We start from the raw sequence: 22,093 nt of genomic DNA on the forward strand, positions 1-22,093 counted from the left end.
ACTGTTGCAGGAGAAGCATGCCCTTACCCTCGTGCTAAACCCATTAATATTTAAGACCAAGTGTGCTGAGAGTATAACTTATTCAGGTGACTTTTTCTATCATGCTGATTAACATACGAACATAACAGCTGTAAAATCTCAACTATTTATGTAAAATTTGGCATTGTCACTTCTAAAACTAGTTTTTTGTTCTCTGGCTCAAAGCTAAATTCTCAGCAATGAGAACAAGTTTGCTACCAGCTGTAACAGATTTAATGTCAGTAACTGAATGCATTTTTCTTTCCCACACTGTAATTGCAGAACTTGACAGTACAGATGGTGCCAAAGTTTTCAGTAAGCAGCCTGGAAGAATCCAAAGAGTAGCAAGAGGTTCAGGTGTTTCTACCAGAGATGTTCAGGAGCTTTTGACCCAATACACTAAGTTTGCACAGATGGTGAAAAAGATGGGAGGCATCAAAGGGCTTTTCAAAGGTAAAAAAAAGGAAAGCATTAACTCAGTGCAGGAGGTCACTTGATGTGTGAACATGGGAAATGTAAAAATGTAGATGAGGTGTTGGGAGAAGAGAAGGTGAGTTGTAGTTCACTCATTTTCATGTTTGTAAGCTTTTATTTAACTGGTAAGAGCAGCACTGTTCATGACACTAACGTGTAACTTAGTGAAAACTGCTGTATTTTTGGCTTTATCAATGTAGACTTCATTACTGTTATAATACTGATGCTTCAGTCTTATGTGGGGGGCAAGGACTGTTGATCCTTAAATACTTAAGTGGCTGATGTGGTAACTTCTTATCATGGACTGGAAGGGATTTCAATCTAGAATTAGGAGGTAAAATTCTGATTTTATCTTTAGCCCCATATATTAATCCACTTTCTTACAATTGCTTATTTCATTTTTTAGGTGGCGATATGTCAAAGAATGTAAACCCATCTCAGCTGGCCAAACTGAACCAACAGATGGCAAAGATGATGGATCCGAGAGTTCTTCATCATATGGGTATGTGTTGACTTTTTACAGCTTTAAGAGAGGACTACTGATTTACAGTGAAGTATTTGAAATATAGAAGTGAGGAAGGTGATGTGAGAATGTATGCGTTATATATCAGCATTAAGCATTGCTAGATTTTCTAACAAGAATCAAAGTCTATTCCATATGTTACGAATGCTTTTCTCTTACCAGTGCTTTATCTAGTCTCTTCATTTGGATTTAGCTCTCAAAATGAGCAATTGGAGAGGTGTCTGATGAAATAGTGAAGTGATGAGTCAAAGCATGATTGTGGTAAAGCTAATATACTCCTAAACTTTCCTTCTCTTCTAAGCTCTGCCTCAGATAATTAAATTCGACAAGAGCAGCTTTACTTCAAGACTTCCCTACTGGAACCTTACTAATTGATAATGGTCATTCCTTCAAGGTTTTTTCTTTCATCTAGATAATAATGCACAGGTCATCTTAAAACCCACTTTAAGCCTGGTGGTTTGCAGACCTTTCTGTAATTACTCACGCAGTTGTCCATTTTTGATAGCCATTTAAACCTGGCTGGACAGTCTTGGGCTTTTGCATTTGTATATTATTGAAATAGTGTGTGTGCTGTAATGAGGCCTTAGAACCAAGACAGCTGTGCTTCAGAGTTAACACATCTGTCTTCTCACTTATTTTCTGCAGGTGGCATGGCAGGATTGCAGTCCATGATGAGACAATTTCAACAAGGTGCTGCTGGGAATATGAAAGGCATGATGGGATTCAATAATATGTAAAGAAGCCTTAATAAAAATGGACTTGGTTGACTCTTCATTTCAACTTCAGTGAAATAATTTGCTTTCTTCCTTTTTACAGTGATGGGGGGACTGGTCTTTTGAAATCTTATTCAGGCTTCTCAGTTTCTACATCTAATTTCTGAAAACTATTTTTGCTTAAATTAGTTCTTCTCTAATACCTAATGGCACAAAGAGTAATTCAGTTTAATAAAATAATGATGTAAAATTTTAAATATTTAGAGACACTTTTTAATTGTTTACATCAAATGGCAGCCATTATATTTGTAAACAACCCTGATCTTTGGTTATAGTAACATAAAATGTCACAAATATACTGTAAAATAAAGTTTAAGTGGTTATAAACAAGGGAACAGCCTGTTTCTTCAGTTCTTTTGTAACTGTCCTTCATCACTATGTAATGAGAGGATTTCCTTAGTTTGTTTTTAATCACTCTTGTAACTCGCGTTTGGCATAAATACTGTAAGAATAATTCAGTATCAAAAACGTGCTGTTGCTGCTTGGGTGTTCTGCGTGGAGCATTTTTAGAAGGTGGATGTGCTGTGCTCAGGTTTGTACAAAACGCTGTTCTCAAGAATTTTATCATTCTTTCCCTGTACGTAAAGAATTACATGACTGAAAACATACAGGTATGCAGATAATCAAGCTGTCTCGTATAGTGAAGATAATCTTCATAGCAGGCTGTCAATTAAGCAGTTTGTTACAGAGGTAGTTTCTAATACATACTAGCTGGAATTGGGTGCTGGTACTGAATCTAAAGTAAAACAGCCAGATAGCTGTATCTGACAGAGCATATTGCTCCAACTGAGCGACAATCTGATCTGAATTTCCTGTAGTATTTCTTAATATTTGAGTTCACTGTGTTGGTCTCAAAATCGTGGCATCTACAGTCTCGCTTCAGAAACTAGGTAGATCAGATGAACCTTGAAATCCAACATACAACTCGGCAAATATGGAATCTTCCACCCTTATCTTAAGGCAAGAGGGTATTATGAATTTAATATACTGTGTGCGTTGTAAGTGGACACCTATCTCTGCTTAGATAAGGTAAAAATTAAATGCAGTAATTGTGTCCCTCTGTCAGCCAGTACTTTGAGAAGGTGGCAGCTAACGCAGCTGACTGAATAGTTTTAGAGGTAATTATACTCTTGTGCTAATAAAGCAAAGTCTGCTGTAACTTAGCTTATAATGTGGAATTATCTTTTGTGATTAGTGGTACATGTATTCAGTGTATGGAGGATGCTGAAAAACCTGCAGGCATGCCATTTACCTACAGCAGTCTGTTATGCACAGTGTTAATCTGTAAAAGGAACAGCTAGGTGGGTCTTAGTATTTTAAATGTAACAAATGAGCCCTTGCACATCACCAGCTTGGGGGAGCTGTCCTCACCTACTTAAATCAGTTTTAGTAAACACACACAACTTACCTTTTTTTACAGTATTTTCAATTCTTGAGCAGTACAAACCAATGCAATATACAAAATAATGCACCAGAGAGTAGCAAATAAATCTGGTTTGGAATGTAGTTGGTAGGAGAGAGTTAAGTTGAATGCTTTTGATGGAAATCAAACTTGAATAGGCATATTGAGGATGAACAGTGAAGCACTGTGCTTCTGGACAGGCTCAGTCAGACTGTTGAGTTACCAAAAATTAACTCTTTCTATGTTTAGTTTTAGTCTTTAGTTCACCACTGCTACCAGACAGGAACTGAGAGCTGCCACTATCTGTGTGTTGGTAGAGGCAAGGGTAAGTTCAGAAAACATTTCCTTTAAAGTAGAATATGTGTCAATTGTTATTTCTAAGTTTAAAAAAGGAAAAAAAATGTTGGAGGCACTTAAAAAGGAGAGTTCAGCTGTATAGGAGTGCCTATAAAATTCTTTCATAGCTTTATAGGAGAACATCAATTTTAGGGAGTGTGGCCAATATTTTTTTTTCTGTTTGTGGATCCTGCAGGCCACAATATGTAGAAGAAAATACTGAAGTTGTTGCAGGAGAACAGAAGGTATCATGTCCTATGTGTTCTCTCAGTTTGGCACTCTGAACTGGAGACTTAATTGCACCAAGCCAGGAGAGGCCATGAGTAACAACTCTCCCAGCACCATTTTGTTGTGTTAGGCTTCTTGTGCTTGTGCTTCACAGTGTCTCACCATGTTCTGCAGAAAAGTCTTCCCCGGCACTCAAGAAGCCTAAAAAGTTAGAGGCAAACAAACTTCACTGGAAATACTTAGAAGACTGAAGTCTCTCTGTATATCTTACTGAAAGCTGTTGCTGCTGCTCAGACAAGTTTGCTGTTTCTGTGTCTGGACACATGGCTAAATGAAGTTTGTTGAGAACTTGAAGCAGATAAGGAAGGGTTTGGGTAACTGTAGCGCCCGGAGAAACCACTAGAAGGAGCTAATGGATAAGAGAGTAACGTACAAAATCGGCTCAACTATTTCTGTTTAGAAGTGCACCCTTATTTCGAAATCAGTGACACCCTGCAACATTCACCCTTTTCTTTGGTTATAGGATGTTAATAAGCTTTGACGTCCAGCACACTAATATAGAAATAGGTATCTGTTGCATGTTTGCCTTTTTGGAAGATGATGGTTGGCCTGTAAAAGTGGAAGACCTAGCTGTGGAATAATCATGTATTTATTGCTGGTGCACGTTTTATCAGTTTGCTGCATTTTTTTTAAGGCAAATCCTGCCCATGGGACTAGAACAACAGGTTTGATGGATTATTTTTTTTTTTACTCCTCCAAGCAAGAGGAGGACCTTGGCAGTTCAAATATAAATACCCTCTTATTGCAGCTAGGGCAAAGGATGCGTGTAGTTCATGGGAACTATTCTTAAGCCTGTCTGCTGAGAAGCCTGCTAAGAGGAAACAGTTACGATAGCCAACAGGTAGCTGTGTGATAGGAACTGGACAATAAATGTCAGCACGCACAAATAGCCATGGAAAGGCACAGGCATGGGTTTGTTAACAGTCTTTGCCCTTCCTCAGGACTTTCAATATTGAGACACTTGCTAAATCTATTAAATTGTCTAAGTTGCAATTGCTAATTGTTCAGGGAGGTGAAAGATTAACTTCAGTATTACTGTACAGCTGCTATAATTGCAGGACAGGCAAAAGACCAAGTTGGCTAGCTGATGATTTAATGCTGTTCTTTAAAAGCTGCTACCCTATTTCAACCAGTCCTTGTTAAACAGAATGTAGACTCTACTGAAGGTTATATGTACTTATGTGCTCCTACATTAGTTTCTTTGCAGTTTTAAGTAATACCTCTTACATATGAAGTAGATGCTCAGTCCTGTAGTATCTAAAATAATACTCTAATCTTACATTCATGTGTTTCCATAATCACACATTCTGTGTTTAGCCCTCTTCATAAGGGGAAAATTTTCTGCCTTGTGCTAGTGCAATTGTAAATCTGGTACATCAGTACTTTACCTGGGACTTTAAATTGTCATGGAATAGGGATAATGGTTTGATAATAGGGCTAAGAAAGTGCTGAAGAGCCCATCCATGCTACAGACTGTAAGTCTTAGGAAGCTATTTGTAATGACACAGGACTGAAGTATGGCTCTTGCTGTCATGTAAACAAGTTCAGGTTACAGCCCTTGGCTCCAACCTTAAATAAAAAAAAAACTAAGTCCCATAAAAAGGATGTTTCAAATGCTTCCACATCCAACTGTTGTACTAGTACTTGGCACTGGCTCATGTGCCTCTGGCCTTAGGTCAGCCCTGGCCGCTTGTCCAGGCCGGGCCATCACCTGCAACAAGGTGGCCCCAGCACAGACTTGGAGGAAGAGGCCTCCCTGGTCTTCGCTGCGGCCGCTGTGCAAACCAACTATCTGACAAAAGCTCTTCCCTGCCTGCTGGGAATAAACGTTATTTTCTCACCCACACGCATCCCAGGGGCCAGGGCACCCTTGGTTTGCATTTCTGTCTTGTTCTGTGGTTTGTCCTTTAAAGTGCCTTGAACTGCCTGAGCCACCAGCAGGTACTGAAAGGCTTGGCAAGCTGCCCCTTCCCGAGGCGGGGCTCTTGAATAGTGTCCCGTAACTTCATGTGCTTCTCAAAATATTCTATTTTGCAGATTTTTACAGTATTCTAGGAAGATGATGCGTGTATTTCCTCACACCACGCAGAGTCTCCCCTCTTTCCAGAGGCGGTGTGCTTCCTTCCGTGTATAGGTACGGCAGTGCTTGGTAGCCCGGCCGCCTCCGCTCTCTTCCCGGTCTCCCTCCAGGCTGCGGAGGGCAACGACCGAGGCCAGTACGGGCTCGGTGCCTGGCCGGGGCTTGGGAGGGCGGCCGGCCGCGGCGGGGTACCCCAGCCCTGGGCCGGCGGGTGGGCGGCGGCCCGCAGGCCGCGGCGGCCTCCGAGCGCCGCCCCGCCCCGGTGTGACGGGCGGTGCCGCCGCCTGCTCACCTCCCTGGGCCGCGGCGGGCCCGCTGCCGCCCTCCCCCGGCGCCGCGGCGGGCGGGCGGGAGGATGGAGCAGGGGCTGTCCGCCATCACCCTCTACTGCACGCCCGCCGTCGGCCCCGCGGCTGCCGCCTGCGCCATGGAGCCGGAGCAGGTGAGCGGGGCCGGCGGAGCGGCCTCTCCCCCCGTCCCGTCCCTGGTCCCGCCCGGCCGGGCCGCCCCGCCGCGGGGCCCGGGAGGGGGCGGCTTGCGGGGGGAGGGCGAGGCCCTTCGGGCCGCCGCGGGACGGGCGGTGGTGCTGGGGCCCGGCCGGGGCATGGGGCGGCGGCGGCGGCCTGGGCCCGCCGTGGGGCTGGCGGGAGCGGGGGCCTGGGGAGGGCCGGCTTTCCGCTGCGGGCGGAGGAGGTCAGTCGGTCTGTCCGCCTGTCCTGCCAGCGCTCTGCAGCTGCCGTCAGCGCGGCGGGCACGCCTGTCGGTCGCGGGTGTACCCTGTTCGCGGCAGGTAACGCCTTTGGCAAACGGGCCTGGCAGGTGTTACATGGAGGCAGGTTTCGGCTTCCCTCCGCCCGGCCGAGCTCGGGGGCGCCGGCTCCTGGCGAGGCTGCGGCCTGGCGGGCTCGCCCAGCCTTCCCACAGACGTCCCGCGCCGCGGCCGCGCGCCCAGCGCTTCTGTGCCCTCACCCTCGCCGGCTGCGGCGCCTTCCCAGGGCTTCCTTTTCCCTGGGTGTCTTTTCTTGCACTCGTCCTCTGATTTTTCTTGTCTATTGCTTCAGAAGGGCTCATGCTGCTTAATTTCAGTTGAAACGCTGGGGTGGAAAGTCAAGCTTTATAAAAAAAAAAAAAAAAAAAAAACCGAAACAACCCCCCCAAAAAGCCCTAGTCAAAAACAGGAAGACAAACGAAATTAGTAAGGCAAGTAAGATAGCATGGGTAGAAATATTTGTCATGAACTTTTACTAGCCTTCTAGTAAAACCTTCAGGTCAGTATATCTATGCAAATTGAATTTCTCTTCTTTCTGAGGGAGAGCAGGCATCACAGACTTTGGCGTTTTGTGTCATAAGCTCCCATAAGGATACCTGAGTCTGACAGATGCCAAAGTGATTAGTCTGCTCTTCGTATTACTTTTTGCTTTTCTTCCTCTCCTTGATGAAACTTTACATTTTTGCATCACCTTATATTAGTGGTGTGAGCTCTCCTAGCTTACCTGCAGGTGTCCTGGCACACCTCATCCTTGATTGTAGTTTATTTATTTTGGCATTTTGGACGTGGACTGAAATTCCATTGCAGTAGGTATTGTAACAGCACGCTCAAAATGTGCCCTTCTCTCTCCCTCTGGCCAAAGGTTGAAGTAAGAGGGTGGGTGTAACAAGGGTAAACAAGGAGCAGCAGTTTCAGATGCTGACTTCCTGACAGGTGAGGTTTGTGTCGGTGCTGTGGAGCCAACGAAAATTCCAAGAGGGCATCTAAAAGAAAAAGGAAGTTGCTTTACAGTGTTGACAGAGGCCCTTCAGAGTGTTAGCTAGTGCGGCAGGAAGCATAAGGGTGACTGTCCTTCGTGTCTAATAGTTGCCAGAATAGAAGCCAAAGTAAATGCTTTTATGGCATGAGGTTAAGACAAATGCCGAGTCTTTCAAGAGCCATATAATGTGTTGGAGAGGGACGAGCCTGTGGAAAAACAAATGAGGTGGCAACCTGACCAAGGCAGTGGAGAAGGATGATCTTTGTAACAACTGTAAAGGAAGATCAAGTGTAAAGCCTCAAATAGCAGATACAGTGACATTTGAGCTATAAAGTGAGTCTAGCTGACAATTCTAGAATAGGTCTGCATTACCACAGTCCTGGAAAAATGAATAAAAATTACTGATGCTGGACTTCCCGCACATGGCTGGGAGAGTTGGCTTTTATTGATGTTGTGCATGTAAAAATTAAAAGGACAAATGTTACAGTGATGACACAAACCTGCATCCAGGTTTGTTGACTAGGTGATAACCAAAGCAACAGCTGATATGTATTATTTTGCTTAATAATTTAGGACTCTGAAGCAGATTACTAAGGGAACCAGGTTCATTGATCCTTGATGAATCCTTACTGTCTTGAACTACTGCATTTGTCTGAAACTTTGCACCGGTACCAGCTACGCGGAGCTGCTTACTGTAGGCGGCGGAGGTGGAGAGTGGGATGGGTGTGCAGGGAGTTAAAGCCAGCTTTTTAAACTGTAGACTGTGCCTATAGAGGAGCTCTAAGGAGAGGCTCGTGTTGCTTGCTGTTATTAATCGCAGTAATACTTGTGGTGCTGTGTCGCAAGAAATAGTGCTCTTCAGCACTGTGACTAAACATGAAAAATGGTGGCATTGTACGATGCCAATAAAGGAATGTGAAATGTTCATAAAAGGCTGGTTCTGTGGTGCCCTTTGCTCCAAAAAATACAGAACTGAGTTGCAGTAAGTGGTGCCTGTTCTCATAGCGGCAGCAAGGAGCACTCCCTGTGCTTAAGTTGCTTCACTGTTTTCAGCGTTTGTATTTCTGTAGCTTTGCTGTTCTGATCCTGCTCTGTTCCCAAGGCTGCCAACACAGCAGAGAGAGTGTGCTGGGCCCCAGATAGTCTATTTTGTCTTTCTACATGAAAATGTAATTCTGCATGAAAATGTAATGCCATTTCAGCTGAATTACCCCACTGAAAACTTGCCGCTTCATTCTGCTCTGCTCCTCCAGGAAAATGCCTGAAATGTGCCACGGCAGCTAAGGAGATGCTAGGGGAAGCTGAAATGACTTGCAGTTTTCAGAAGCGGTGATGTGAGGGCTAGGAGAAACGAGGAATGTGTGCACTGCTTATCCACACTGTAGAGCTCAGCATGTGATCTTTACCTTCCCTCCCTCTCCTCTATGGGCATGAGAAAAATCTGTTGCCTGGAATGAAGGAAGCTGTTCTGCTCCCCACGGCCCCTTCCTGCCCGTCTCTACCATTCCCACTGGCTTTCCCAGCTAACCAGGCCTGTTTGCATTGTAAAGCTAATTCACGTAATCTAGCATGAGAGACGGAGATGGCGATGCTGTGCTTGTAGTGGTTATGGGATGTCTTACAACTCTGTGATAAAATATGTATTTCTGTAAATAATTTTGAATTGTCTCTGTGGAGACAAGTAAGGTTGCATAGACTATGAGTCGAAAATTAGAATGTGCCTGTTTCATGCAACCTGAATTCTGTGTACATGTACCCATATCTTGCTCCTTCCAATATGGTTTTAAGTTACATGAGCTCATGCATTTTTAAAATCCTTTGTGGCTGGCATTTCCTAACTTCTGAGTCCTTCTCTGCCTGACAGAAGTGCTTTCAAAACAGTTTTATGCATTTGATGCAGTAATATCTAAAAGCTCTACCAAGGTGAAGACTCTGTTTTGATAGGTACAGTACAAAACCTTACTAAAATTCTCTGGCTGCAGGAGTTGCTAGCCTGAAGAATTATTGATTGGCCTTTGAACTAGAAGTATATTTTTTTAATGCTTGTGACCCAAAGACTGCATTGTAGTATTTGGCAGCTGGAAGAACAAAACCAGACATTGTACTTCTCTTTCTGTATATCCTTAGCCACAAAACTAAGTGTTGTTCTTTTAGCATGGTCCCTTGTACTAGTGATTGCTGAGGAAAGCCGACCAAGGTAGATGCCTTGACTCATCTTTTTAAAGCTTGAACCTGGCTGCTTAGGTATCCTTCATTCAGTTCTCTTTTGTGCAAGAGGTGTCTGTCTAATCTTGCAAAGAGGTGGCTACAGCCTATGAACTACTTGATTAAATTCACTAGATCTTCATTCCGAAACCAAGGATACTTTTAAATATTAACACTTATGTGCTTATCAAATTATTTAAAGAAAAGAGACCTGCTAAGAAACTCCTACGTAACAGAGTGCTCTTCTGGAATAGATGTTTTTAATACCACCTGCCCACACAGAAGTGGAGGCGCATACCTGTTTGTTACTTTTAGTGAAGAGATCAGTTTTTATACATCTGCAAACAATAAGGTTTCAGCCTTTTACATACACCTAAAAGATTTTAAATCTATAATGAATTTTTTTAAGAGGGAACTTTTCCAGTTCTAGAAGCATGTACTTGAGATAATGATTTTTTTTCTTGTTTATAGCAACTTGGAAATGGAGATAGAGGCTTTGAGAATGTGGAGCTGGGTGTCATAGGAAAGAAGAAGAAAGTTCCAAGGAGAGTTATTCATTTTGCAAGTGGAGAAACAATGGAAGAATATAGCACAGATGAAGAGGAAGATGAACAAGAGAAAAAAGACCTGTTGCCACCTGTAGATCCTGTAGGTATTTTGCTTTACAAATTGCTACTTCTGGTTTACTGGGTAACTACTCAGATTTTATACTTTAATTTTGGTGTCACAAATCTGATTTAGTATTTAGTATTAAAGATTCCCTTAATTTGATTGGCTCTAGGCACTGAGAAATCCGTGAGAAGTATTTCTGAGAAGTTTTGTCCTGGAGTCCTCTTCCACTAAAAAAGCCCCATTAATTAGAAATGGGATAAGTTTCTTCATGATTCTAGTCTGTCCTCTCCAGCATTTCCCCCTCTAATAGAATTAGATGTGTGTCTCCTTGATTCGTACTGTTGTTTAAAAAAATGAGGAGGGAAGGCATTTGTTTCCTTCTGTTTGGTGACAGTGTAGAGTTGAACCTGTAATTTAGTGTTGCCGTACCAGCAATTTGATGTAATTAAAAGAGCACAGAAGGCAAATAAACAGATGACTTGCAAAAATAAAGGAAAACTAGTGTAATTAATGATATATCAAAACCAGGTTTTAAAGGACCTACCTGGTCCATGTATGACCTGTTCATCTGTCTTGTAAGCTGTTAGGATGTTGCTTGACCTGTGAATCGAGTCTCCATTTATTGGTCCAAATTCAAGCGGAATTTTGACAATTAAAGCTGTCTCCATTAGTGTGTATTGTAGCTGCTAAAATATGTTTTCCTTTTTGCCAGTGATTTTGGATCTATACTTAGAGGTAAAATGAAATATATAACCTGTTTGTTGGCGTGTCTGACAATATGTTTCATAGTGACAGTGTATTTGCAAAGCTCGCAGCCGTGCGTGCCAGCACTGGCAGCGGCAGCTCCCTGCCTCCTGGCAGTTAGTCCCAGAAAAGATTTGCATCCATCTCTTCATCTCTCCTCATCCCTAGACTCATGTTTCTTTTATGACACCCCCATGAACTGGTGTCCCAACCACCTCTTTACTCTACCCTTCTACAACAATTCTTACCCCAGTAAATTGGGTCTGCAGTCCTATTGCCTGCTTGCCAGCAGGGCTCCCTTCTTGGCCTTCTCTGGGCTTGGTTGCATGTACTGAGCTAGGGGTGGAGACTCCAAAATTGGCTGGGTCCTTCCTTATGTGCCTGGAGTGTGGTCAGGCACCTAGGAGTCGTTGCTGGTTGCACGCTGGAGGCAGATGTAGAGCTTCAGATCAGAGTCTTTGCACGCGTGGAAACCAGCGCCCTGTTTTCTACTTGATATTGCTGTTGAAATGACTTCTGCACCATTGTTTGGGAACCTGTGATTAAGAAATATTGTGCTTGAAGCTCTCTCTTTACTGCACAGTAGCAGGCCCCGTATTTATTTATGTCCATCCTGGGAGATGCCATCCTTGGCTTTCTTGAAGGGACTGTGGTGAAGAGTTTGACTTCCTGCTCATTCTTTTCTGAAGAAGTGGTGAGCCGTAAGGGGTTTGCTTTGGGAAGAACTGCCAATCACTTCTTTTCTTCCCCTCTGTAAAGTGAATTTATGTTGGGGGCGGGGGGAAGTGGTTTGAGGACTGAGCTGCAGTGAGACTATGGGAATTCAGCTGGGATTGGGGTTCCTAGAAATTCACAGGCAAAGCTGTTGTGTTTCATCTTGAATGGATTGATGGTACCACTCTCTCTTTCTTGCTAGGCAGTTCACGTATACAACAAAAAGTAACGTTAGCCTGAGATCGGGTATGATATCATCAGTATAAAATACACCTGAATTTTACAGTTTGAAAATAAATGTATTATGCTCACAAACAATGACTATATGTTCAGCTGCCTTGCTGGGAGTTAGGTTTTTTTCCTCTGTAAGGATCTACTCAAAGAAGTGCAAGAACTGTGAAACTTACTGAATATTATGGTAATATTCAGGTATATTCAGAGTCAGATCTGTTCCCCACTATGCAGGTTGTGTTAGATATCTGTGGATGCATATGAAGAAGACTTTTTTCCCCCAACTACAATTAGCAGGGGACCAGATCTATATAGAAATAATATAATTTTTTGTGCCATTTCTTCTCAGTAGAAGACTTCCAGTGTCGTGTAGAGATAGAAGGCTCAGGAGCCTTGATGTATGTGTTCTGAGACCAGAGACGTGCATGCTGCTGTACAAATGGACACTTAACTAAAGAGCTCTCAAATGGGCACAACAGCTGGGAAGGCTGTGTGATTATTCTGCTTTCCTAATACGGATTTTTTTATGAATACCAAAAAGTATGTTGTATGGCACAGTTAAGATTGCTTTATTCTCCTTTTATAGTTTTTGAAATCCTTAATTTTTATTACACTTTTTAATAAAAGGACACCCCCCCCAGACTAGAATAGTTTATTGTGGAGCCCAGTATGGCTTATTATGTATTGCTTTTTACCTTGACAGAATAAACTTGATTAGACCAAGGGTTGCCATTAAGTGAAGTTTACCTTATCTGCTGCGTGCTTCATGTATCCCAGCTGAGCCAGTAAATTGAAGAAATGTTAGTCCAAGCTGAGCTTTGATGTTTTAGCCAACAGCTGCCTAAAAATGTTTTTTATTGTAGGATTTCTATAAAAGCAATTAACTAGTCAGTTTGCTGAGACCAGCATGTCTAAAACTTGTTATCTCAGTTGGGATACAAAAAAGTATGTTGCAAGTAGTAGCTGTTTCTGGTCCAATTTATTTTTAGAAAAAGAACATTTAATATTTTGAATAGAAACTTTGCATCATGAAATTTCAAAGCTCAGCTGGTATTGGCATCCTGGCAGCTTCTGTATGAGTTTAAGGGATACAAATATTGTGCTGTGTTGTAAAGAAACTTCTTCAGTAAGAACCTTTGTTTAATTGTTTTAGAGCTAAGCAGACAATGACAATGTCTTTCTTACTAAGCAAAGTAATATGCATATATCCTGGTAATATGATAACCAAAGCACTCAGTGTGATGGACTGCTGCCACTAAGCAAAGCGAATTCTCAAAAAGAACTGGGTCTTAAATTTTGCTTTGAAGCAATGATTCTGATACTTGCATAGGCCAGCACTCAGTTCATTAACATTCTTGGACTGGAGTGTCCATTCTGTTGTGTTTTGGTCTGGATGTCTTAAGAATGAGTTGAATCCAGAACACAGCATATGCTTAATAAATTTTTCCCTGGATTTTTTTAGATAATAGCAGTTTTATCTGACTGTTCTCAAATTAAAACTTAAATGCTTTAATAACATAAATGCTTTAATTTTAACTGAGTCTTCTATTCTGTCCTAAAATTCAGATGCTTATGCTTAATATGTAAATCTCCTTTTGCTACTGTCCACTAAACCTTTATTTTGTAGTAATTAGATTTCCCTAACCTGTTCTAGAAGATAGCCTTTATCCCTGGAGGGCCACTTGCTATAAACTCTTTGTTGCTTTCACCTATTACATGACTAGGCAGAAGGAGTGTAAGTCTTTGCAGAGCAACTGTAAGCAATATAACTGTTGGTGATAACCTTAAAATTCATCCTGAGAACATCTCTACAACAAAGCTCCAGACAAGATTGAATTTTATTGACCTTCAGTGCTTAGAAAGATTGCAACACATTCTTGCAGGAAGATTGTCTTGATACCCTGTAGTTAAAAGGAGCTTAACTTCAAATAGCAGAAAGTCCTCTCCTGAGGATCATCGAACTCTAATTTTCTTTTAAGAATTTGGGGATGAGGGAGAAAAATAGTCACTGACCAAGTAATAGCTACTCGTAATATGGTACCAGCTCTTTGATGCAGGATGGTGTGCGTGTTTCTGATCTTATTTTCACTGGCTTGTCTTAGATGCCGCAGTTTTACATGGTGCATACACCAAAGGACTATTATAGCAATGACCAGTCAATAATTAAACTAATTTAAAATGTATCTTGGCACAGTAAATAATGGAAATGTATCTATTTGGTGGTGCATATTAACTCTTAAATACAGGATTTTTTTTTTAATCAGGAAATTATGCTTTTCCTCATCTTGCCATTTTCTCTGGCAAAAAACCCCGCTACGTTCTTTGGAAAGTTCAAGTGTTACTAGGGACTGAAATCTGACAAAAATAGATACATATGTGGATTGTTTAGGAACATGGTGGACTCAAGTTCAAGGGAGCATGCGTGTGCTCCCTTCGGCAGCCCCATATTAGGAAACAAAATCATGTCCTGTTGTTGAATCAGAGCCCTCTTGGTTTTATCAACGGTCAATCCATTATCATAGAATCATAGAATGTCCTGAGTTGGAAGGAACCCACAAGGATCATCGAGCTCCTGTCCCTGCACAGGACAACCCCAAATTCACACTGTATCTCTGAGGGTGTTGTCCAAGTGCTTCCTGAATATCGCCAGGCTGGTGCTGTGATGCCTCCCTGGGGAGCCTGTTCCAGTGCTCCACCACCCTCTGAGTGAAGAACCTTTTCCTAATAACCAACCTAAACCTCCCCTGGCACGTCTTCCTGCCATTCCCTTGGGTCCTGTCACAGGTCACCAGAGAGAAGAGATCAGCACCTGCCCCTCCTCCTCCCCTTTTGAGGAAGCTAGACTGCAGTGAGGTCTCCCCTCAGTCTCCTCTTCTCTAGACTGAGCAAACCAAGTCCCTTTAGCAGCTCCTTGTATGGTTCCCCCTCTAAACCCTTCACCAACTTCATGGCCCTTCTCTGGACACTTATATCCTCAGTGTACTGTGGCACCCAAAACTGCACACAGTACTTGAGGTGAGGCCGCACCAGCGCAGAGCAGAGCGGGACAATCGCCTCCCTCGACCAGCTGCAATGCAGGGCTTGATGCGTGGTTGGCCCTCTTGGCTGCCAGGGCACACTGTTGCCTCATGTCCAGCTTGCCATCAACCAGAACCCCCAGGTCCCTCTCTGCAGAGCTGCTCTCTAGCCTCTTGTTCCCCAGTCATTATGTACATCCCGGGTTCCTGTGCCCCAGGTGTAAAATCCAGCACTCGCCCTTGTTAAACTTTACATGGTTGGTGATTGCCCAGCTCTCCAGTCTGCTCAGATCCCTCTGTAGGGCCTCTCTGCCCTCAAGAGTGTCAACAGCTCCTCCTTGTTTTGTGTCATCAGCAAACTTAATTAGCATTCTTTCAAGTCCTGTATCCAAGTAATTAACAAAGACATTAAAGAGTACTGGCCCTAAGATGGATCCCTGCGGAACCCCACTAGTGACTGGCCACCAGCGCCATGTAACCCCATTTACTATGACCCTTTGAGCCCAATCAACCAGCCAATTGCTCACTCACTGCATTATGTGTTTATCCAGCTCTATGCTGGACATTTTGTCCAAGAGGATACTGTGAGAGACAGTATCGAAAGCTTTACTGAAATCCAAAAAGATCACATCGACTGACTGTCCTTGGCCAGCTAGGTGGGTAACCTTGTCATAGAAGGAAATCCAATCTTTTAGGGAGGACTTACCCCTCGTGAACCCATGCTGGGTAGGACCAACAACTGCGTTGTCTTTCAGGTGTTTTTCAGTAGTATTCAATGATCTTCATGGAGATCACTCTCCATAATATTACCAGGCACAGAAGTGAGACTGGTGGGCCTGTAGTTACCGGGGTCGTCCCTGTTGCCCTACTTGAAGATTATGTTCATTCCTGCTTAAAATGCAGCACTTACATTAAAATTGTACATTAAGAATTTCTGTAATTCAAAAAACAGTTGTCATAACTATTGTGTTTTCCATTTTAAACAACAAAATAAAGTCAGGACAATCGAATAGTATAATTAAGCATTATAGAAACACATACTAAAGAAACTGATGGCAGGAGAAATACCGTCCCCTTATGATAAACCAGTGTCCTGTGTTTCATACTGGTACCCCTTATTTCCAATCAAGAAATACAGTATTACTGTGTCCTTGTCTTGACTAAAGACTGAACATTAAGGCTTCTCTAGCCAAAGGAAGTTGACGTACAGTATCTGGGGGTGTGGTTCTTACTGAACATTAGTAGGACCTGGCTTGGATACTGTTTTCCAGTGTTGCTCAGTGCACTAAAGCTATTTCATGGAGTAGGATTAGTTTGTACTGAGCCGTTGCCTAACAGCCCTGTTCTCATCACCTGAACAGTTCTGATTTTGTCCTGTACTTCTTCTCACCTCACGTTTGCCATTCCTGCTTTGATGTATGAGATGCTCTGGGAAACCACCCAACCTTACCCTGAGGAAGTAAGGGGGGAAAAAAAGGAAGATTATTCCTTGGATGTGTTCCTTTTTTCTTGGTTGTTCTTGGTGGTTTCCTCTCCAAGCCATCTCCTTTCTGCTGTTGCATTTGTGTGAAGTAGCTTCTCATGTGGTTTTATATTGCCTTTTGAGACACTTTACAGAATGCTCCTTTTTTACATTGCGGGGACTGGCAAAGCCTGGCTTGGTGGGGGTGAAAAAGTGTCTGGCTGGGCTTTGTCAGAAAGCAGAGGTTTCTGTGAACTTAGGAGTGCTCCTGATATACCAAATTGTTCTTTAATTGTGTCAGGGAACAGTATTCCAGTAGGCAGAACCTCTGTGTCTGCCGAGCCTCAGGTGTTCCCTACATTTGTGTTACTACAAACATGTCAGAATATTCTTTTTCAGAGTTACTTGTGTCATGTTGAAGTTCAGCTTGTCTTTTCACTCTTAAATGTTAAGGGGGCCCTTCTAGCTTCTTGCCTACAGCCACACAGCAGGCCCTTGTTTGTCCTGTGCACTGTGTGAATGCTTTTTCACCTTGTCACCTCATTATGAAGGAGCCTCATCAACGCCATTATTTGCACCTGTGGCAACAAGCTTTTCCAGCACTTTTCTTGACTTCTTCAACTGAACAAACTTGGAAATGATTGTTGTAAGCCTGTCTGCCAACTGAGCACAGAATCAACAAGCTGGAGGTGCTTTTGTGCAAGCAGGATGGCAGCTGGTTTTGCTTACGCTTTTACCTTGGTAGGACATTTTCCATACCCACTGCCAAAAATAAATAGCATTTGGCTTTTTTCAGCCTGCCCAACTTGAGTTTCTGGCTTGACAGATGATTTCTTGCTGCACTGATTTGTAGAGGCTGTGTTTGGAAAGCACTGAAATGTGGTAGCTTGCGTACATGCATACTGAGGCTATACCAACTAGTCAATGTAGCTGTATTTTTTACAATAATATTGGTTGTCTTTTACAGATATCTGTTAAATAAGATCACAGAAAATTGTTACTATCAGACAGTTTTTAGCAACAAGTTATAAATACATATGTAACTGAGTGGAGCTAATGGGTTTAATTTAATAAAAGCTGACACTTATAACTGCTACTTTCCAAAGCGAAGTACCTCTACAGATGTCTATACGGGGGGGAAATATATAACAAAGAGCTTGACTGAATACAACAGACTGTTAACTATAAAGATGTTTTAGTTCACTATGAAATTTAAGTTTGCCTTTTTACAAAAGTGAAAGCCTACTGCTTTTTCCCTGTAGATTGGAATCTGCTTTTCCCTTTCTTCTTTTTATTACATGGCTTGTTCTTTGCTTTATTTTTTTTTTAAAGAGATACAGTCTCTTTCCTCAGTGAAGAGGACAGCCTATGTATGCCCATTAATTTCTAAATTTTCTTTGAGTTCCTGTGTGTAAGTGTCTCAGTTTGTCTGGAGGCTGCAGTACTTCCTCTGTGGTGGTGAATATACCATAGTCGTGCAAAGGGCAACTCCCCCTCCTTGTCTTCTCCACTTGTTTTCCTAAAGGGTCTGTATCCCTCCACTGCAGCACTCCAGTCATGGAAGCTGTCCACTGCATCTCTGGGATCCCAAGAAGATCCCAGCCCTGCAGTTGCACACAGATCTCTGATCCCTCATGCTTACGCCCCATGCTGTGTGCCTTAGTGTGCAGGCACTTTGGAGAGACTTCCTAGCTTACGTGCAAGCTTTTGCATGTATTACTATGTGCTATGAACATACAGCTATACGTGTTCATACTACCCTTGTTCTTACAGACAACGCTCACATGGGGACCCTACTTGTGGTTTCACATGCTGCGAGTTGCCACATCAACCTTATCAGGTATTGCTTTATTTAATTCTTGGGTAAACCAGTAATGGAATGTTGAAAGTTGCTTTGACAGGCTGTACATCATTGTTGTGAGCTACTGGCTGTTCTTTCGAAAGTATGAATGAACCTGTATTTTAATCTGTGGAGACGTACACTCTTACCTTAGTGGCTTTTTTTACTTTCAATCAACAGCTCTTGAATGGAAGAACCAACAGAAAATACCTTTTGCTGAACATTTTCTTCCCTTTTTCTCCATATGAACATAGAGTGGTGTTGGCAAGGGAGTATATCAGATTTCTGTTAGGTTTTGTATGGAACTGTTTTGTGGGATGTTATCTGAAAAGAATGCTGTTTGGAGTAACTAAACTAGCAGCTTTTATGAAGAAGACAACTAGTAATTATCCCAAGGACACATCCAGTCTTGTGCTTTACAACAGACTTCTGAGGTTACAAAATCAACAAAAATAAGACTATTGTCAAGAGTCTTAAACTCACTGCATAGAAGTTTATTTGACCCATGGACCTCATAAAATTTTGTGAAGTTCTAAAAATGCTTGTCCTAGTCTGTGTTCTTCCCAAGGTGTAAAGTATTTTTATTGGGTTTTTTGACAAATATTATGGAGTTTCTGTCATTGTACACCTAATTTTGAATATTTTTAAAAACACCTGGCAGTCTATTCTATTAAATAACCTATCCTTATTTTTAGAAATGCTTTAATGTACAGTGTAATTCTATTCCTTGTCATATCTGTTCTTCATACACAAAGGTAGATAGTGCTTTCGTCTTTTCAGAACTCTTTTATGAATTTGTAGATTAGTACTCCCATCTTCCCGCTTCAGTTTTGCCCGGTATTTTGCACAGAGCTCTGGATGGCGGGATATCTATAAAATTTGTTATTGTGAATATCCATTGAACCATTCAATTGCTAACTTCTAACCTGTTTTCCCTGAAGATGACTAACTCATTTGCATCCTTCGGGCAGATTTGCAGTGCAACATATTTGACTTCTTGCTTGCCTTTGCTCAAGAATCAGTGCTGTAGCCATCACCATGGTAAAGAGACCGACTGACACAAGCCCACCTCTTCCATACTTCAGACTGTGCACTACCTGTTCTAGCAAAGAAGTGCTGCATGTAGCCTCTGGCTTGAAAGATGAGACAGCTGAAACCTAAATATTTTATTAATCCATTAGTATGCAACACAGAACATCGATAAAACTGCTACTGACTTGAAGCATGCATACATCAATAAATAACTCTCTAGTTTGCTGGCACTGTTAGACTGAAATGCCAATGCGGTTGGTAACGATGCATTTTTGTCTAACCTTAATTTTCAGTTAAAGTTCAGTTAAAGGCTTATTCTTTAACTGATACCCTAGCAAAACAAACCTAGATCCAAAACTAAAACTAGCATAATTATCATACAGAATCACAGAATCCCAGGTTGGAAGGGACCTCAGGGATCATCTAGTCCAACCTTTTTAGGAAGAGCGGAGTCTAGGCAAGATGGCCCAGCACCCTGTCCAGACGAATCTTAAAAGTGTCCAATGTGGCCGAGTCAACCACTTCCCTGGGGAGATTATTCCAGTGGTTGACTGTTCTCACGTCCAGTTGGAATCTCCCCAAGAGCAACTTGTGTCCCCTTGTCCTCTCCATGTGACTCCTTGTAAAAAGGGAGTCTCCATCTTCTTTGTAGCTACCCCTTAAGTACTGGTACATGGTGATGAGATCCCCTCTGAGCCTCCTTTTCTCAAGGCTGAACAAACCCAGCTCTCCCAGCCTATCCTCGTATGGCAGCTTCCCAGTCCTTTGATCATCTTGGTGGCCCTTCTCTGGACCCCTTCCAGCCTGTCCACATCTTTTTTGTGTAGTGGGGACCAGAACTGTACACAGTGCTCCAGGTGTGGCCTGGCCTGACAAGCACTGAGTAGAGCGGGATGATGACTTCTTTCTCTCTGCTGGTGATGCCCTTTTTGATGCAACCCAGCACCCTGTTGGCTGCCTTGGCCGCTGCAGCACACTGTTTGCTCATGTTGAGCTTCCTGTCCACTAGGACCCCCAGGTCCCTTTCCACAGAGCTGCTCTCCAGCCAGGTGGGTCCCAGTCTGGGCTGCACTCCTGGATTATGTTTTCCCAGGTGCAAGACCTTACACTTGTCCTTGTTGAACTTCATGAGGTTCTTGTTGGCCCACTCTTCCAGCCTATCCAAATCTTCCTGCAGAGTGGCTCTCGCTTCCAGAGCATCTACTTTCCCACTCGATTAGCTGTTGTCCTTAAACTTCATCAGGCTACACTAGATCCCGTTATCCAGATCACTTATGAAGATGTTGAATAACATTGGGCCCAATATTGATCCCTGGGGGACTCCACTAGTGCCAGGTTGCCACTTTGAAAAAGAGCTATTTACCACCAGGGTGCGGCCTGTCAGCCAGTTCCCCACCCACTGCACAGACCACTTGTCTAGGCCATAATGCATTAATTTCTCCAGGAGGAGGCTGTGGGGAACCATTATCAGAAGCCTTGGAGAAGTCCAGGTAGACAATGTCCACTGCCCACCCCATGTCAACCAGGCAAGTCATAGAAGGCCACCAGGTTTGTCAAGCTCGATCTGCCCTTAGTGAAGCCATGTTGGCTTTTCCCAGTCACGTGCTTCATTTGACTTGTGATGGCCCCCAGGGGGATTCGTTCCATAACTTTCCCAGGGACTGAAGTAAGGCTGATGGGCCTATAGTTACCCGGATCCTCCCTCGAGCCTTTCTTGTAAGATAGGGGTAACATTTGCCTTTCTCCAGTCCTCTGGGACATCCCCCGTTCTCCACGACTTCTCGAAGATTATGGAGAGTGGCCTTGCGATGATGTCAGCCAGCTCTCTCACAACCCTTGGGGTGATGGCATCAGGGCCCATGGATTTGTTGGGGTCATGCTCCTGTAATAATTCACATACTAACTCTTCCTTTACTGATGGTGGGTCAGTGTTTGGATCAACCGTCAATTTCATTCCCAAAGCCTGGGACCCGACAGTGCTGGTAAAGACACAGATGAAGAAAGTGTTGAGAACCTCTGCCTTTTCAGCATCGTTTGTGACTGACTTGCCTTTCAGTTCAAACACTACCACCATCTAGATTTTCGTTGATTTCTATGTTGTTCTTTTGTTGGTTCTTTATTTTAAAGAACAATTACTAGTACATTGAGCTAATAGTTGCATACAAATAGGTTAGCCTAGCAGGCTTTGGTTTTGTCTTTTTAGTGAAGTAGGACTATGGGATACCATTCAGAAAAGATGATACCTTTTAAAGCAAAACTGTACTTAAAATTAGTATCTAGAAGAAAATTCCTATGTAAACCTCTCTCTGTTTTTTAGTATGTGATTTCCTTGGGGAAAAAATTGCATCTGTTCTGGGGATAAGCACACCAAAATACCAATATGCCATTGACGAGTATTACAGAATGAAGAAAGAGGTATGTGTGCGAGGTCGGGTTCTTGTACTCTTTTTTTCCCAACCTGCCTTCCCTGGTATTTTAAAAAACTGACATTTGTATTCCAGCATTAAAATGAAGTTTTAGAACCTCTATTTCAGCTTGCCTTCAGTTTTCATTTGACGCATGATTAATGCTAGGTTATCCATCAGCCTTTCCTC

General features: G+C 42.8%; 1 protein-coding gene across 4 annotated transcripts in view; it reads left to right on the forward strand.

The window, feature by feature from the left end:
- LOC142061835 (signal recognition particle subunit SRP54) overlaps window positions 1-22,093 on the forward strand; it is a 38,079-nt gene that overhangs the window by 13,100 nt on the left and 2,886 nt on the right. For 2 of the 4 annotated variants that reach the window (XM_075103350.1, XM_075103351.1), the window contains 3 exons: window positions 301-471; window positions 899-994; window positions 1,661-2,118. In XM_075103350.1, the coding sequence (XP_074959451.1) occupies window positions 301-471; window positions 899-994; window positions 1,661-1,752 (359 nt within the window). In that variant the 3' untranslated portion in view covers window positions 1,753-2,118. Of the gene's footprint in view, window positions 1-300; window positions 472-898; window positions 995-1,660; window positions 2,119-6,152; window positions 6,337-10,318; window positions 10,496-18,400; window positions 18,468-21,816; window positions 21,915-22,093 lie in introns of those variants that run through there. The other 2 variants (XM_075103352.1, XM_075103353.1) reach the window with 2 other exon arrangements.

Source organism: Phalacrocorax aristotelis, chromosome 9, assembly GCF_949628215.1.
Source record: "Phalacrocorax aristotelis chromosome 9, bGulAri2.1, whole genome shotgun sequence".
Taxonomy (NCBI): Eukaryota; Metazoa; Chordata; class Aves; order Suliformes; family Phalacrocoracidae; genus Phalacrocorax; species Phalacrocorax aristotelis.